The sequence below is a fragment of the Uloborus diversus genome, chromosome 1, assembly GCF_026930045.1.
Source record: "Uloborus diversus isolate 005 chromosome 1, Udiv.v.3.1, whole genome shotgun sequence".
Lineage (NCBI taxonomy): Eukaryota > Metazoa > Arthropoda > Arachnida > Araneae > Uloboridae > Uloborus > Uloborus diversus.
The window spans coordinates 225,899,143-225,918,220 of NC_072731.1; the positions used below are offsets into that span (position 1 = coordinate 225,899,143).

The 19,078-nt window shown below is 33.3% G+C and overlaps 1 protein-coding gene across 1 annotated transcript in view; it reads right to left on the reverse strand.

Moving 5' to 3' along the window:
- The window catches only part of LOC129225311 (uncharacterized), a 90,411-nt gene that overhangs the window by 22,656 nt on the left and 48,677 nt on the right, over positions 1 to 19,078 (reverse strand). The window contains exons 3-9 of the mRNA XM_054859905.1: positions 15,809 to 15,985; positions 10,797 to 10,924; positions 9,538 to 9,615; positions 7,890 to 8,010; positions 6,925 to 7,047; positions 6,123 to 6,209; positions 458 to 562 (exon numbers count right to left, since the gene is read on the reverse strand). Of these exons, the coding sequence (XP_054715880.1) occupies positions 458 to 562; positions 6,123 to 6,209; positions 6,925 to 7,047; positions 7,890 to 8,010; positions 9,538 to 9,615; positions 10,797 to 10,924; positions 15,809 to 15,985 (819 nt within the window). The remainder of the gene's footprint in view (positions 1 to 457; positions 563 to 6,122; positions 6,210 to 6,924; positions 7,048 to 7,889; positions 8,011 to 9,537; positions 9,616 to 10,796; positions 10,925 to 15,808; positions 15,986 to 19,078) is intronic.

Below are 19,078 nucleotides of genomic sequence, written 5' to 3' on the forward strand. Positions count from 1 at the left end.
GTATATTTGTACCTCAATTCAGAAGAAATTTAAATGTAAAAGAAACTATAAAAACTCTAAAAAATGTTATTTATATAATTTTTGCTTCGATGCCTTACTTGTATTATACAAAAGTTGTAATAAGTGGAGATATATCGCAAAAATAAAATTCGTTTTTGAAGCATAGCTCCGTTTTATTCTAATGAATAAAATATACTTTGCATTCAGCAATACGTGTGTACAGTTTTTGTTCCAAATTCACGTTTTATCAATTATATCGTTAAGGTCGGAATTCTTTGCGGTACGCAATTTTCTAAATTTATTAATAGCAATTTTTTTAAAGTTTTGATAAGTTATGCAAAAAAAGACTTTCCTCCCAAACGATTAATATGCATCCGTTTTTTGTAAATTTATGCTAAAATTAAAAGAAAAAAAGCGTTGTAGGTATAAAAAAAAGACTATGACATAGTTTACTTACATTTTTAGAATTGTCTAATTTTACGTTTACATTCGACATGTCGACATATTGATGAGCGAAGCCGACTGGTCCATTAACAGGAGTATTCGCAGTGTCAAACAATTCCTGAAAAAGAAAATTTAATCAGAACGAAAATAAGAATGTTTTGTATATTACCGAAAAAAAAATCGATTTTGAAATACTCTTGTGAAGACAAATTCTCAGCAATCGTAACTATAACTCGCCATTAAAAAAGATTTATGTATTGTGACTATAACAGACATGAATATTAAAATGGTGAATTGAAAGTTCAGTTCAAAATTGTTGGCCCTCGGCCTTTGGACGATTCCTCCTAAGCTAAGCATGTGTTGCTTTAATCGAGCATTAGTGAAGCGAGTTTTTCTTACGAAGCGTCGTTATTTGTTTACAATGATAAACAAATTTGAAAAGAAAACTGACGCCAAATGTCTTAATAAGAAACACACTTGGAAATCTTGATTTCATTTTCGCGTTTACAGCTCTTTTCGTTTCCAAAGAATTCGATGTTATATACATCCTATAAATCTAGTTAGGGAAGACCGGGGTAGTAAAAGTAAGAGACGCAGTCAAAAAATCACAAAAAAAATTCTTAGACAACTTTAAAAAATATGTAATATAAAGTACCATATGTATACTTTACTACAATACTTATTTAAAAGTTTATAACATCCTTATATATTATTTCTGCAGCCTGTTTTTTGTTCCTACGCGAGATCTTCCTTAGTTCGTGATCGATTTTTTTATTTGCACTTCATTTTAAAGCTTATCGTGCAGGCTAATGACGAAAAACACACCCACGGTCTAAATTTTTTTTTCTGTCAAAAAAAAAAAAAAAAAAAAAAAAAAAAAAACCCTGTTTTAAAGCAACGGACTGAGGTTTTCGGTTAAATTTATAAGTTTAACTTACGCTGTGTGACCGACAGAGCTGAATAGCTCTATCGGCAGAGCGTTCGACTGGTAACCAGAAGAACGAGTGTTCGGGCCCAGCCAGTACGATCCTGCATCAAAATATTAGACAAATGTCAAACATTATATGAACACTTCAAAACAATGAATAACACAAGTGAGGTAATAATATATACGAGATGGAAACGCTCCTTGCTTTTACGAAAACTTGATGCAACCTGTAGCTAAATTAATTCTTACTTGTAAGGTTTATTTTATTTTTTTAAAGCTCTGACTAAGGTCAGAAAACTAAAGCATAATGTAAGCGAAAATATAAGTAGCAGGTTTAAGATTTCAGACTACAATGGACTAATTTTTTGTTTAGAAAAAAAAATCGTATACTGAAATGTAGATTCTTCTAATGAAAATTTTTGACCCTTTGTACAAATAAAAAAAATACTACCCCAAATTGAAATTACGCTTTTCATTTATTAGAATACGAAGTAAAACATAAAAATTACTAACTACTTGATGGGTAAAATATAATTTTTTGTCTTCTTTCCGCAAAAAACAAATAACCAGTCATATTTTTAATACATTCGAAAAGCTATTCTTAAAAAACGAACTTAGTTCAACTGATTTTGTATTTTAACCGTTCGGTTTAACGATGAACACGTGCTGCCATCTAAGCCATAACGGTTCAAGCAGCCTGCGATAACAAATTGTATAAATTTCAAGAATAAAAACACTTCTCTTCAATATCTTTTCTTATATATTATTCCTGTGAATTATTTTTCTGCCGGTATGCGAGATCTTTCTTATTTCTTGAAGAAATTCCACCCTTCATTTTAAAGTTTACCGGGCCGGCTTATGACGCAAAATAGACTTACGGTCTAAAAATCTATTTTTTAGAAACGCCCCTTGCTGTTGCAAAACCTTGATGCAGCCTGTAGTTCTTACGCAGATTTTTCTTAAACGAAATTCTAGTACAATTTAAAAAAATTTTGCGTCGCTTTCGTCGAAAAAAAATTACAGTTCACCTTTTTTTTTTATTATTTTATTATTATTTTTTTTTTTAAATAAAGCTTAAAAACACTAGACTTAGTTGTTCGGTTAAATTTTTAAGTTTTTTTTTCGGAACAGCTGACTGGTTCGAAGCTGTTCGACTGGTTCGGTCAAAAACTAGCTAAACCACAGTTAGGGCCCTGCATGGGATGTCCGACATAATAGCTAATTTAGATTAATATTACGCATAGCATGTACTCATAGCATACCGCAGATAACACACGTAAAGCAATAAAAACAACTGTATTTGTAGAATAATATCACTTTAATAAGAAAATATGCAGTGAAAAGTTCATAGAAGCAAATAATCCAAATTTTGCATAAATTACAGTTTTTGAAGCATCGAATAAATATTTGCCGCAAAATAATAATGATAAGAAGAATAATAACGTGTTCGCCAGCTCTCATAATTTCTTCTTCAGCTTCTCATAATTTTTAGAAATAATGTTCATATAAATATGGTATGGTAAAAATATCACTTTTAGACATTCTTTACAAAAGGTTTTGTAGTTTTATGTAATTACTTTTGATGACAATTAAAAATTCTTATAAGTACAAGAAATTGAAAATTCGTTGGGGGAAACATTTTACGTGAATCAGTAGATGCATACATAATTCTTGTTTAACGCCTAATTTGGTTAAATTGCTAAGTGCGGCCTGAAATTATACACATGTACTATAATACTAAAATGCTCAAAAGCACACATCATTGTAATTCTATTTTTAAATACTGTAAATGCGCGATAAATATCACCAAATCCATACTTAATTAGAAATACTGCTTCAGAGCTCCCTGTAAATGTTGTTTTTCCGAACTGGTACCTTTGCGGCAGTGAAATTTCCCGGAAATTTTCTACTTTGGAAATCGTTTCTCAAACTGTTCCCCCGAGCCGTTTCACTTCCTTCTTTTTTGAAAACCAAGATACTTTATCGCCCTCTTTTGTGTTTTAAACCTCTTGTAGCCATCTAAAATAAATTTAAGCTTGTTAAAGCTCATTTTCCAACAAAGAAGTTAAGTTTTCCGTCAGCGCTCGTTTGAGAGATTTCATTTTACCTTTGTCTAGTGTAATAAGTAGAAATTAGTTAAATGTTGCTCATTTGGGAGAGTATATTCTAACCAACGCCCCCGCAATAATAAATGTATACCGCTATCTCGATTTTAACAGAGCAAAAACGAACTTTAATGTACCGTTAATATTGCCATCTATCAGAGATATTAGAAATTAATAGCGGCGAATTTATTGATTGTTTATTAGAGAATGGGGTTGTTTCCTGCAGTCAAAAGTACTACATTCAGTCACTGAAGTTGATAGAATAAGCAAAATAATAATAATAATAATAATAATAACATAGGGCGAGGAAAAACTTTCATTTTCCCAACGCTTGATTTTTAAAATACGGCGCTGTCTTTATGACGTCAAAAGTGATACACCTTGTCGCGCTATTCCACTGGCACGCTGAATGCTTACGCTTCCTGTCTACCGCGTTTCCAGATTATAATAATTCAAAAGCGAATTAAACATTGCACTCTGAGCTTGCTAACAACCATATCGTTGCCAGTATGTGTGAGTAAAGAAGCGAATCAAATACTGCGTAATGGTATCACTGAATGTCATTTCATCACTTGTGATGTCATGTGCAGAAGCGTAAAAAATAAAATTGAATCTGCGCACCGATTACCAATAATTTTTTTTTTAATATTAAACTTTGCGAAATTATTTTAAAAACGGTCAAATCCTATATTTTTAAGCATGCTCTTTCAGAAAAAAAAATACTTTTAAAATTTCGGAAACGACCCCATTATAGTAACCAATTAACAATCTAATTTTAATTATTTGGATACCATCGCCATAGTATTATCGTCGTTGGAAGGTCGCTGAGTGGCGCTATCCACCTTACTATTACCATACAATCGGCAGTTCACTTTTTGAGACATTTGCGTCGACATCTATTAGCATTAAGGGAGTGTCGATTCTAACCTAACATGCTTGTTGGCGCAAACTTTTCCCCGTCGCGCGTCGTCTGCACAATTTAAACATATTTATTTTTTCTATATTTGATTAAAAATAAAGGTAAGAAAAGGAATTAGTAGGAATGGGGACGTTGTAAAAGATGTTCAGAACGAGTTAAAATACTGTATGTAACCAGACTCATTTTTTAAGTTAAAAATATTTTAACACGTTTTATACTTTATATTATTCTGAGTACCAAAATATAAAAATCACAAGCTTCACTTTTATCAATTTTTTAAAGTCTAAATTAACAAATTTCAAAATGTGATATCCTGACATATCGAGATCAGGTGGTCAAAAGCTTGAATGAATTTTGTTCAAAAAAAAAAAAAAAGTTCAAAATTTTTAACAAATATTTGATTGTGTAGGTACTGTTAGTGTACAGAAGTTATGCATCGTGCAAAAAAATAAAGAGATTTATTGAGACATATCAGGTTACGAAATTAAAAAAGAAAACTTTACAAAGAAAAAAATTGAGGTCAGTCATTCTTCATTGACATTTTTGTATCGTATTAATTACTAATATTATGAAGTGTTCAGAGCTAGTATTTTAAAATTAAGAAAAAAAACTGAGCTTTTATTTTTTTTAAGCCAAATATCTTCAAAATTTAAAAGAAATCTCTGCGGCTTATTATGCAAGTGTATAGTCTATAATGACCTGAGTACATACATCTGTAGTCCAGTTATTACCGGTGGGAAGTAAATGGTGCATCGTTCTTTCACCATTAACGATAATAAGTTAATCTTTCTTAGGCACTAAAAACTGTATTTGTTCATCGCTAGCACATTCCAAACAAATAAATGAATAAATGTGTAAATAAATAAATGCATTCATCTTAAATAAATAGACTTCTTGTCAAACATCCGCTTTTAATACGCGTTTAGATAAAATATAGATATATGCATGTATACACACACATTCAGAGATCCCCCAGCGTTAACCGGCAATTCTTTTATTATATTACTTACTAGTGATACCCGCACGGCTTTGCCCGTAGTAGAAAATTAAAAGGTCATTTGGTTCGCCTATATATTTACAAATAATGGATGATGATTTTCTCGTCAATTTGCTATGTTCATTTGCTTGCCCATGTTACGGTTCCACGTTATGATAATTTGGTAATTTATTCGTCCACGTTGTGATAATTTGCTCGGTAAAATTTTTTTAAAAATTGGAATGGAAAAAGAACAAAATCGAATTTTCGAAAAATCGCTTCGAGGTGCACACCCTCATGCTACATACTAACTTTGTGCCAAATTTCATGAAAATCGGCCGAACGATTTAGGCGCTATGCGCGTCACAGGCATCCTACAAACATCCTACAGACATCCAGACATCCTCCGGACAGAGAGACTTTCAGCTTTATTATTAGTAAAGAAGATAAAGATAAAGATTCTTTCCCATTTTATTAAATGTCTGTGAAAAATGGGCTTAAAATTGGAATAGAAAAAGAACAAAATCGAATTTTCGAAAAATCGCTTCGAGGTGCACACCTTCATGCTACAAACTAACTTCGTGCCAAATTTCATGAAAATCGGCCGAATGGTCTAGGCGCTATGCGCGTCACAGGCATCCTACAAACATCCTACAGACATCCAGACATCCTCCGGACAGAGAGACTTTCAGCTTTATTATTAGTAAAGAAGAAGATATGTGTTTGAATAAAACTAAGAATAAGACATACCACAGCCTTTTCATATTGCTTGAGCCCAATTATTCTTGTGCTGTCAAACATGTCTTTTCCAGGGCCAAAAGCAATGCATTTTTCGTTCTAGAGGGGAAAAAAAAGAAAGAAGTATCCGTTTTTACTTTAAACATTTCTGGCATGCATGATCTATGATAAAAATTTAAGTTTTAGGGAAAAAGTTAAAACTTTAAATCTCTCAAATATATTCAGCTATGTATAATCATCAAAATTTTTATAACTTTTGTTAACAAACTATGAAAGAAGTAGTACTCGAACCTCTGTTTCTGGTTTCAATCGATGTTGAAAAATGGTTCTTTTTTGCATCAAATCGAAGTTAATAATTTCAAGTCGTTATTTGTCTCGAAGCCATCTTTGGCGAATGTTGGCGACGTAGACCTCTAATTCGCATTTAGAAATTCTTGGTGATGTTATTATTTATGTATTACTTTCGATGGCATTATTTTTACGAATGAACTCAATTTTATACATTGTAAATAAATATACTTAGATGAGCGAAGAAGAAACTTATGCGGTGTATTATACTCAGAGTACTAAGATATTTGATATATTAGTACTCAGATATTTGAAAAATAATAATAATAATAATAACAAATTATATTTAAGTCGAAAAGGACATTCTTAAATTAATGTTAGATGTGGTTACATTTCACATGTTACGAAAGCAAGCGTTTTATTTTAACTAATCAAAGCACGAAATGCATTTTATATAAGCTTTATGCACTGATACTGTTGTCTTGAGAGAAAAATGATTTTGCTTGATGATGTTTAAAAAAAATACCTGTCCATCACAAGTACTACTGTGAGAATCGCAGGGCAGTCCTGTATCTATGCACTTAGGTCCCTTTGTGTTAGGCGACACATCTCCTTCGTTTGCTTGAGCAAAGGCCGCCACAAATGGGCCCTAGAAACAAAATATAGAAGATAACCTTAAAAAGTAAATAAATAAATAAATTAAAAAAAATTAAAAAAATCACAGTGCCAAGGAAAGAATAGAGCAACAATTGAGAAGGAAAGTTATATAAATTTTATTTTACTCATTATTAGAAGCTAGTATGAGAATGTATTTCAAGCCCGGCAGTAACTGCAAGAAATTTAAAAATATTTTCGGAGACATTAGCATTTTCAATGAATTTATTTGTAAATACGTATAGTTCTTTTCCAATTCACTATTTCCCAAATTGCCTCATATCATTCAATGTACATTAAAAGATCTATTTTTGAAGTTTGGGGTTTGTAATTTCATATTTTTTCAAATGTTATTTATTGGCAAAAACAAGCTTTTTTTTTAAATACAACACTGCTTAAATTTCAGTATTTTAGAATTTTAGATCTAGTTCTCATGCACAACTCTAAATAAAACAGATACTGTTTTGTCTAAATAATTTCGTTCAAAAATGGATTTATTATTTACGGCTGAGTTGTAGTTGACGAGAATGCGGGGTGACGTCGTGGCACTAAATGTTTGTTTGTTTGTTTGTTTTTTAAATCATTGCTAATGCAATTTAAATTGGTTCTAAACCACCTTTTCTTCTGGCGAGTCCTCCCAAACCCCCAAGGGGAGCTCCCCTAACGTTTGTTTTCAACTACAGCACTGGATTACGGCAACATTGTTTTTAAATTACTCTATTTAAAAAACAAAATAATTTTTAAGTAGAGAGACACTAGTTTATATGAAATGGATAGTTGAGGCTCTTGAGTCAAACAGCAAACAAGCAATAACAAAACATCTCGATGCTTACTTACTTTCCCCACGAGAGCGTTCTTATTCATCCTTTTCTCGAATAACAAAGAGGCATAGCCCTTATTGTCGCTGCTGATCAAATCGTTGGTGTTGTTCATGCTCGTACAATGAACAGCAAACCAGCTATAACAGAGAGAATGATGTAAAGTAATAGACAGGGGTAAAAAAGATCAAGATTGGGAAAATTTTCTGGTAGCCAGTGGTGAGCAGAAACAAATTTATTAGTCGCCATTTCTTTTTCACTAATCGCCAATTTTTTTGTAAAAAAAAAAAAAAAAAACGAGCTGATGTGTGCATCACATGACTTCCTTTTACCCCAATTTAATGTCATTTCTCCATTACTGGCAATTTTAATGTGATTCAATAGTTTACTCACTAAATATCACCAACAGTGGCCAAATTGAAATCAGATTTTAAAAAAACGCCAAGTTGGTGACAAAACTTGTCGACCAAAAGACTGGCGATATATCGCCAAGTGTCCGCCAAATTATAACACCACTTTAGTTTACATCGAAATTAACAATGATTTCCCCCAAAAAAGGGGCAAAAGACTCCTTCAGAAACACCCGAATGCAACCAAAAAGGGAGGTGCACAACTAGATCCCACTAGAAGTCTATGTACCAAATTTCAACTTCCTAGGATTTACCATTCTTGAGTTATGCGACACATATACGCACATACATACGTACATACGGACGTCACGAGAAAAGTCGTTGTAATTTACTCGGAGAATGTCAAGATGGATATTTCGGGTGTCTATACGTTCTTAGGCACTTATCCGCGTGTGATTGGGTTGAAAAAAAAAAAAAAAAAACTCAACATTCATTCAGGGGTGAGCAAAATGGAAATTAAGGACGAATTTCGAGTGAAAATTTTTTCGCGATTACAATTGTACTTCCTTTTTTGTAAAAGGAAGTAAAGAAGTGCTGTTGAAATAAATGTCGATCTCCCAAAGAATCTAATTGCTTATCCTACAAAAAAGTAACCAAACAATAAATAAGCTTTTAAGTTGCTACTATAAACTATCAGTTTAAATGAAGGTTAATATAACTGATTAATAGCATTTATAGTAATTAAATTATATAATCAGGTATTAACAAAAAAATATAAAGTGGTGCGTAGTTGACCCACGAGCATGTTCAAAGAAAATTTCCTGTGCGTTTTTCAGAGTTGCAAGGAATCGATTCTTCAGAAAATGGGACAAAGAACACTCATTTTAAATACTTTAAAAATACTTTTTGTCACATGATCTCTTTTACATTCTTGTCATTCTGATGATGATGATGGTGACTTATTCCTCCTATCTAGCCGCAGGCTAGATCAGGTCCATGAGCCAAAAGGGTCTTCAAAAAATAGTACACCAGAAGAGGACTGCAGTAAATGTCCTCTTTGCCCAGTCCCGCACAGTGCAAAAGATGATCTTAAGATGCCTGCACTAATCTACATGTAGTACAGGTCTCAAAAACTTTCTCACCTAAATAAAAGGAAGAACATTTGATGTGCCCACTTACAAGTCTGGAGATTGTTGTTTGGCCGACTCTCTCCAAACTCTTGTCATTCTAACACTACCAATTATCCGACAGTAAATTGATCGAAACATCAAAAATAGATTTTTAGCTATCTTTCGAGGTTTAATGTACCGTACTTACTTGATCATGCCTATTGGTTTATTATTGATGTCCGTAAACTTAAGAAGAGTCATTTTCGTGTCCACGTTTGAAGTGTACCTGGGGAATAAAATGCAAAATTAATAATATGTTATTTTAATTGATATTTTAATGAATATATTTGAATGAAAAATATAAGCTCATTTTGTATTGAAAAAAATTAGAACCTGATATATATGGAAAGTGATAGGATTACATTTAATACAATTATATTTAAAAAAAAAAAAAATATCAATTCTTCGCGAAAGACGTGTTGTTTTTATTTATTTATTATTTATTTATTTATTTATTTATTTATTTATTGAGAGAAGGTTACGACAAGTAACATTTTACGTAGAATCCATGGATAATAATTCATACAGAGAGATAAAATCGAGACGTAGTCCATGAGGCACAAGCCAATTAGGTTCATTCGTGTCATTTCTATTCTGTTAAAGAAACAGTATATCGCCAGCAAATCTCCAATGAAAAGATGCAGCATTGAGAACCCACTACTGCAACTGGACATGAACACTACAGGAATCTTCGGTGTCAATCTTAAACGTTATTATTATTTTTTTTTGAGGGGGGGGGGGGCAGGGTATTGACCTAGAAAACTAAATTCTTTTATATTTACTGCGGATTCTTATATCCCTAGACTGCAGTTTCGTCCTTTTTACGGACTATCAGGTTTGAATAGTTAATCACCGAGCTGGAGGCAAATATACTGTCATTGAAGCTGAGATCATCAACAAACTGGTAACTAAAGTTAATTTAGCATACAAGCGAGAGTCTACAAGCAATGATGCGGTTCAACTCGTAGTTGAAGGAAAAATCTTAGGTTATAAGGAGTAAATTACCAAATTAAATAAACTTAAACCGCTAAACTTGGTAACTTACTAGTACTTATTACCAAAACTTTTAATTTCATTTTAGAGTTGAACTGCATCATTGCTTGTGGACTCTCGCTAGTGTGCTAAACTAACTGTAGATACCAGATTGTTGGTAATCTGAGCTTCAACAGTTATTGACTATTTCAGACTGATGAGGCCATAACAAGGACAAAACTGCAGTCTGTGGACGTTATAACCGGGCTATCGATATTTTACTTGTAGATAAGTAATAGTTTTAATTTTCAGCGGCATTAGTTTTAATTCACTAATTTTCGTTTGGAAGATTCCTCGGATCTGTTGTTCTGGAATTAGGACCTGGTGTTTTGTCAAATCATAGGAGCGCGAAATAAAATGCAGGTGGCTACTTACTGAGCACGTTCTTCCGGTGGGTTGTTGAGGTAGGAAGTAGGACTTCTGTTGATACTAGCATTGTGAAGATCTCCTTCATTGTAGAAGATATATCCGGGTTGCATGTTCTCGTGCGCCATATCTATACTCTGCCAAAAACAGTAAAAAGGATTGAATAAAAAATGATGTGATAGAATTCGTGACGTCTCTTCCGAAAACATTAGATTCACGGAGAAATAAATGAATTCCTTTGGGCTAAGAAATAAAAATATAAGCAACAACGGTAAAATGACACAAATTTGCAAAGTGTTGCAGATACGTTTTTCGGACAAGCCTGAGATTTAGGGAGGTGAGAAGGGATTAATTATCACTCCCCCTCCCCTTGACCTAGCTTTGAGAACTCAATGTATTTTCATACCTGTGAGCGTGTTTTCTGCTTGTTTGTTTGTTTGTTTTTTCGAAATAATATGGGCTGAGTTTTTATACCCTTTGACCCATCCCCCCCACTTGAAAAAATTTGAAATGACGGGAATGCTTTTGGGGTGAAAAGTCTATGTATTTTCACATATGTTTGCGTGTTTTTTGAGCAATCACGATTGCTTATCGCTTTCATTTGACTGTTTTGATGTTCCTATGATTTTATTCCCTCCCCCCCCCCCCCCCAAAATTTGCAGCACCAGGGTCGACCGGCTCCTCACGATGCTGCTCCTAATCCCTAAAATCGTCTCCAGGTTGCATCCATATCTTACACACACGCGCATACATACACAACTACACACACACACAAACACATACACAGAAACACACACACATCTACACACACATACACACACGCATACATACTACAGACACTTACACATACACACACACATTCATGCCTGCACACAGGCACAAACACATATGCCTACACACATACACATACCCTGCCCCCACGCACATAAACACTCATACACACAACTACCCACACACTCATGCCTGCACACAGACACAAACACACATGCCTACACACATACACATACTCCCTACACACAAACACACGTACCCCCCTCCCCCACACACAAACACACACGCCTACATACACACACACTCGTGATTGCGAAAAAACATAATTTGAATTCAAGATGACAAAATTCAAATTAATTTTTCTTTCTTTTTTCTTTTTTTTTGTTTATTGTTTTTTTTTTTCGAAATAATATGGACTGAGTTTTTATACCCTTTGACCCCCACCCTTGGAAAAATTTGAAATTACGGGCCAGCTTTCGGGGATAAAAGAATCTGCTTTTTGAACGTAAAAAAAATTAAAACAATGTGAGCTTATGGATGTAAAGACATTGCACAAAAACTAAATTCGGTAGAAAGACAATCATTAAATGTGTAAGACGATATTCGGTCGAAAACTGGAATAAATAGATCAGAAGTTATTCTCGTGAGTAAAGGTAGGTTGGCCAAAGGTGACTAGTGTTTCTGATGTAACCCTCCGCCCCTCCCCAAACCCCCACAAAAATAAATTTATTATATTTTTCATTCGAGTAGGTGGTACTGAATTGTAAATCACGTATCTACAGTGCCTGCGGCGATGTTTAAAGAAACCACCTTGATCGACTGCTATTCTATGCAATGATTACTCTTTAGAGGAGGAGTTCTCCAAATTTCCAGGTAAGATTAAATTTTACTTTACATATGTTTAAATTCTTGGCACTTTGAGTTATGATACGCTTTCTGAAAGATTAGTTCTCTCTCTTTAACCACATTAACTTTAATTCTAACAAATTTAAGATATTAATAGTTCAACGTCGTGCAAATTGTGTTCATATGCATGTTCCTAAGAATTAATGTAGTAGGGTAATTTAATCTCCAATGCACATTGCTCTGCTAACAAATTTAAAAAAAAAAAAAATTCCAAATCAAGTGAAGCCACCATGGCGGCACTGAAAAAAATGTTTATTGTAATTTCTTACCCTTCTAATTCGCAACTCAAATAAAATATTGGGGGCGCTGCAGCCACTGTCTAATGGCGGATGAAAAAGGTAAAACAAACAACTGCCGTAACTTATAACTTGCTTTGAAACTTAATGAATGAGAGTAATTTTTCATCGTGTTTGTGAGAAGCTTTCTTTTCTATTCCTCTGAAATTACATTACACAATAAACTGTCTGAAGCTCTGAAGCCAGTAGTTTACCCCAAAGAAAACACGTGGAACGGAATGTTTTACCTTTTTCATTAGTATTGTTAATCATCGTAAGGTAGCGTATTCGAGCTCTGGAGTTGCGAATTTCATTGTAATTAAATGCTTACTTTTATTTGAACAGACTCTCCAATAAGTCAAAAGTTTGCCGATTTTTTTCTCCATGTCTCAGATGTAATTTTTAAAAACTTTTTAAGCATTTCGAGAACCTCTTTCTGTACTTCAAAAAACTTTTCGAGTGAGTGAGAAATCTCTCCTTTTTTTTAAATTTTAAAAAACGTTTCCGAGTATTTTGGAAACATTTTCTGTATTATTCAGTAACGTTTTGGAACTATATTTAAAAACGTTTCTGAATATTTTTTCAGTGTAGGAATTTCAGCGATCCCATCGTTTTCAATCTGTTTAGCCAAATATTGGCACGCAAGACGCTTATAAAAAAATTATTAATTAAACAATTACTAACAAAGAAAAACTGCCAGAATGTTTTTCAAAAACAAAAAGTAAGTAGCAAAATGTTTTAAAGGTCTGTGGCGCTCTTAGCACGGGTGATATAAGGGGCAGTAATTTGTGGAACCACCTCAACCTCCAAAAAAAACTTCGATGTTTTATGTAAACACATGCAGTTCATCCAACGTCGATACTCTAGACACATATATAACCACCCTCTCTCCCAAATATTGTAAAATTGTGCCCCCTTTTCGCTGAAATTTTATAGATTAATATAATTTAAGATATATCGTAGAATATTTTCCGAATTGAAGCATTTATATTTTCCATAAACCCTTGAATATATTTTGTGTCTCATCCCCCTGAAGGGTGCCACCCGGGCAAAACCACCTTCTCGAGCCCCGTAGTAATGTTAATGGAAACAGTATTATATTATTTTGAATAGAAATAGTGTCTTGATTAGGGTAACGTCTCCTTTATTTTGTACACTAGAAGTAATTGGACGAAATTCACAAACACTAAATGAAAACTTATTCGAACATGGTGAAAATAAAAAGTCTGAACCCAAATAAAATCGGGTACACGTATATGAGAAGGACAAAAAAAACAACTAAATTCAAAATTATTTACTCATAATGTCTTGTGCTAGATGTACATACATCATCGTTATGATCGTAACAATTGAAACACTTTCCTTATACCTTAGAAAACAATCACAAAACTAAGAAGTATGAATATAAGAAATGTTTTATGTGCGTTAGGAAATGTCAATTGGCATAGCAACCGAGCAGTTTAGTAACCGTATTGGCAAATGAATTGCAAAACATCTTCAAATAGAGACGAGTTTTTCTGACATATTCTCAAACAATGTCATCAAAATGTATTAAAACCTTGACGAGTATCTTACTTCTAAATATAAAAGAGAAGCTTGGACAGCCAGTTGATTAATGTAAGAGGGGAGACTTTTTGAGTTCTCAGTTTTGCAAATTTGTTTTTTGGAATACATTATAATCGCGCACAGGCGAACATACAGCTCGCATCTTAGTAATACACAAGCATAAATATTACACACGTAGCATTGAATATTCCCTCATATCCCATAAAAACTCTAGCAAATACAGATCGGAAGTCAGAGAAAAAGATTTCACAGCTAAAGCATAAATTACTGTAAAAGCTTATTTTCGTGAGCAGTAATTTTCGAGAAAATTAAGATATCTGTGAATTTGAGAGCTGAAAATTTCGCAAATTTTTGATGAACAGAACTGAAAGTTGAAAAAAAAAATCGTAAAGCTTAAATTTCACGATTACGACGGGCTCGCGAAAATTTAAACCTCTAGAGAACAAGTGCTTCTAGAGTAATGTAAAATATTCCCCTACAGTCGATATTAGAATTTCAGCAAACTTTTTGGTGTTTCGTTTCACTTTTACTTTTTTCACATGCTAACTTTTTGATACATTCTACTATAGTTTCGTGGCGTTTCTAGACTTTTGTGATCTTTACATAAACCTATTATTATTATTTTTAAGTACACATTTTTTTTACATAAATATAGATTAGCTTAAAAATTTGTTTCCTTAGCCCCTCTCAGCTTTTAGTACATTCCACAGATTAGAAAACAAATGATGAACGATTTTCTCATTTAAGATATCAATAATAAAAATATAATCGCAAAATTTAACATTAATTTAAGTACAGTAAATTCCCCTTTATTCGCGGAATGGGGTGGCACAGTAACCATGGATAAGCGAATGCCGCGGATAATCGGAATAATAGGTAAAAAACGATACTAAGTGTATATAGTACCTAAAAAATATTAATAATACTCACACACATATTTAACTTATAACTGAAAACATTGCTACATTGCATCTATCAACATTAAATATAAAAAATATGTGTAAAATCTAAAAGAAAACAATAACATAATCATAAGTTTAAAAAATAAAAAAAAAATTGAAAAGACCCGTGGATAATCCCACCGCCGATAATCGGGAGTTTACAGTTCCTAAATTCCCCAGTAAAATCGGCACGAAACATAAATACAGTACTAAAATTAAAACCAAAGCAACTGCTAGCTTCATAAGAAATTCAGCATTCAGTTATGAAACATAAGCATCGTAACTTTTAAGAAAGCAGTGCCAAGACAACCGTTCTAAGCGAAAATGAGCAGTGTCGCATAACATCATAGAGTATATATTCAAACTTTTCCGAGTCTTGAGGTCCTTTTGGCTTAGTGGTAAAGCACTAGTTTGTGATTCAGTGTGCATCGCTCACTCGCTTCACGTATGTTCACGCCCCTTCTTCGTGGGGCTTCACGTCAAGCTCACTCGCTACACGTCCAGCATCTTGATTGCCTAAAAAAGAAATGTTTAAGCTCGTATGAAAACGTTCTGTACTCACTCTCATAATTCCTTTGATCATGGAATCATAAGACTGCCTAATGAAGCCTTGAGACGTCACGATATATAAAGAGTATTGCAAGAATCCAGCTGGCCCAGCGTGCGTATGAGTGCTGCTGATGCATACATTTTTCTCTGTGTACAAATTGCCGTATTTGGCCTTCAAAGCTTTCAATGTCTGCAAAGAGAAGGATATATAAATACCTGCATGCAAAAAAAAAAAAAAAATGCAAAAGATTTAACAGAGATTTGAAAATGTGCAACTAGCGAGAAGAATTGCAGATACCTGTTTCGGGGTTACGTTACAAAGAATCTCTTCTTGATGAATAAGAAGTGAGTAAGTGAATGAAACACACACACACACACACACACATCCGACAAATTGATATGACGGTACGATGACAAACTAATTGCACTTTAAAAACACAGGATTCAAATAAATAAATGCAACTAAGAGATGTGACTTTGTGGTACGTACATTCTTACAGGATTTTGAATTTAGACTAGTTCATCGAACGTTAATGCTGATTCTTCAGGAAAAGAAGAGGACGTTTGTTTTTCGACACTTTATGTAATGAATTGAATGCATAAATAGGACAAATTACTGAAGTTATAAATCTCTACGCAATGGTTCAATTAAACAGCATACAAGTTGAAAAAATATTTTAATCAGCAAAAAAATTCAAGAGTAAAGTGCAATGAGATGTTGAAAATACTAGCATCACCTTGAGCAAACAATTGAATCGATGATATTTGGAAAAAGAGTCTACATTTCAATACAGGCGAACATCATTAATTCGAATACACTTAAAACGAATTAAACTAAGACAAACTATGTTTGGGATCTCCGTCCTATTGTATTTACAATGCTATTAATTGTTTTCTGATGCGACGAACTACGGTTAAGACGAAGGAGTTTTAAACCTCCCTTTGGGTTTGTTTCACTTTTCACGAGGTTTGACTATTTTTCTAATTTTAAGGTGCCATTCGTGTCTTTTTTTTTTCGCCATACTTTTTAGATAAAGTTTATTGCAACAAAGTGACTCTTTCAAAGCACAAAAAAAAAAAAAAAAAAAAAAAAACGAATTTTAATGCATGGGAAAAGGAAAATATTCTAACGTTCCGAAGATATGTTACCCTTCTGCACTTGAAACCATACTTTAGAATAGTTGGCACTTAACTCCCTCCCTCCTCTCCAGATAATTTACTGAAACAAAGTAAACTCAGCTTACAAGACTCAGAAAGGACAATTCACAGTGGAAGTTGAAAAGGAAAACATTCTGAAGAGGTTGTGGAGTCGAAAATTACTTTAGAATCAGCTACTTTTGTAGTGTGGCTCTGACAAATTGAGGTATGACCTTGACAATGTTCACTTCTTTTTATGGAGTCAGTGAAAAGGGGGCGTATTATTGGCAGGGGCGCCCCACACTTAAATTTTAGGGAGGGCGGAAATCTAAATTTGCCAAATAAAACTCCAAATTTTGCCGAATGATAAAATAATGGTATGCACACATAAATACTTCTAACAAAAACGACAATTCGGGCATTTAGACATTGCAATTATGTCTCCAAATTTGCCCAATTGAGCAATTTTTTGGAAGGTCACCGTGACCTGCCATTCGGGTTGGAATACTTTCAAAACTTCTACGAAAGTAAACCAACGCCACTCAGCGCCAATTACCTTTTCCTAATGCATCAACAAGAAGTTCTGTCTAGAACTAGATGAGCCTACTTTCCCGTATACCCATACTACTTTCTAGTACCTGATCAATAATCTCAAAAATAGCTAAAATCGCAAATTTTTTCAAACATATTTTTAAAATACTTTAAGTTGATTTCTAGGAATAAAATATTCCTCACTCATCTAAAAAAATTAGATGCGTAAAATAAAAAAATAAAAATAAAAAAACGAACAAATAAAATCGCAGCAACTTTTAAACAAAGCAGCTAATACACTTTTTTCCATTAAAAAAAATCTTTAACAGCTTTCAAAACGAAAGAATAATAATTAAAATTAATAAGCTCATTAAAATGAATACATGATATCAAAAAAAAAAAAATCGTTTCTTTTTCCCCTGTTGCCAAAAACATTATTTTAAATGAATTAATGCCCTTACCAAAACAAAAAAAAAAAAACAAAAAAAAAACAAAAAACAAAAAACAAAAAACAAAAAACAAAAAAAAAATCAAACAATAAAATGTAAACTTAAAGAAATAATTTTCTTTGTCAAAAAAAAAAAAAAAAAAATCGTATGCGCATATCTTAATGTAGAAACATAAATGACTTCGAGTTTATTCGCCAAAAACTGAGTACCTAAATTGTAACTTTAGCATAAAAATAAAAACAAGTCATATAAACAATAATTATTTCACAGTTAAAACCATAGCTGCAGAGTCGGAGTCGGAGTCAATCTCATTTTGAGATAAAGGAGGCGGAGTCGAATATTTAAGAATCGTAGTCAGTCATTTGTCCTCCGTGTATAAATTTTTGCCAAAACTACGAAGTCAGAGTCGAAGTCGGGGAGTCGGAGTCAAGTGCCCCTAAATTCTCGGAGTCAAAGTCTGGAGTTTGGCGTCAAGAGTTATTTAGAACAAAATTTGTTTGAAGTTAATCCGCCTTCAAGTGCGGAGTCTACATTGACTTTCAGTTCCCCCGTAGGCGCTATTGTTAAGGGATTTGAACTGTTCAAAATTGAACGGAAAATTGTTCAAACCAAAAAGATATTTTATATACAAGTTTTTCATCAAAATCTTTTTGCAACAAAGCTTGTTTGAAGCAAATTCGCCTCACAGTTCGGAATTGCCTTGAATTTCCCCGTAGGCACTAATGTTAATTTTTTTGAACTGTTCAAAATTGAAAAAAAAAATAGTTCAAATCAAAAAGTGAAATATGGGAATGAGGTCTCCTCGCCGAGATCTTTCGAACAAAAAAAAGTTTTTTCGAATCGGACTATTCATTCAAAAGTTATTAGGGGGGGACAGACAGACCGACAGACAGACCGACAGACATTTTCCCCCATCTCAATACCCTACTTTCCAATTTTTAATTTTTCAATATTTATCTAATTATTTTATTTATTTTTGACTTTTTTTTTGTTTTTCGGGATATTTTTAAGATGCATTAAGCCTTCCTTCATGCTTTTTTCTTCTTTCTCTGACTTTTACTGGGAAAGTAGGCTAAAAAGAAACAAGCATAGGCAAGTTCAAGGCTCCGCTTATCAGAGCCACACTATAACTCCTCTGCTTCAAACAGAGATTATCGCAACGAGCT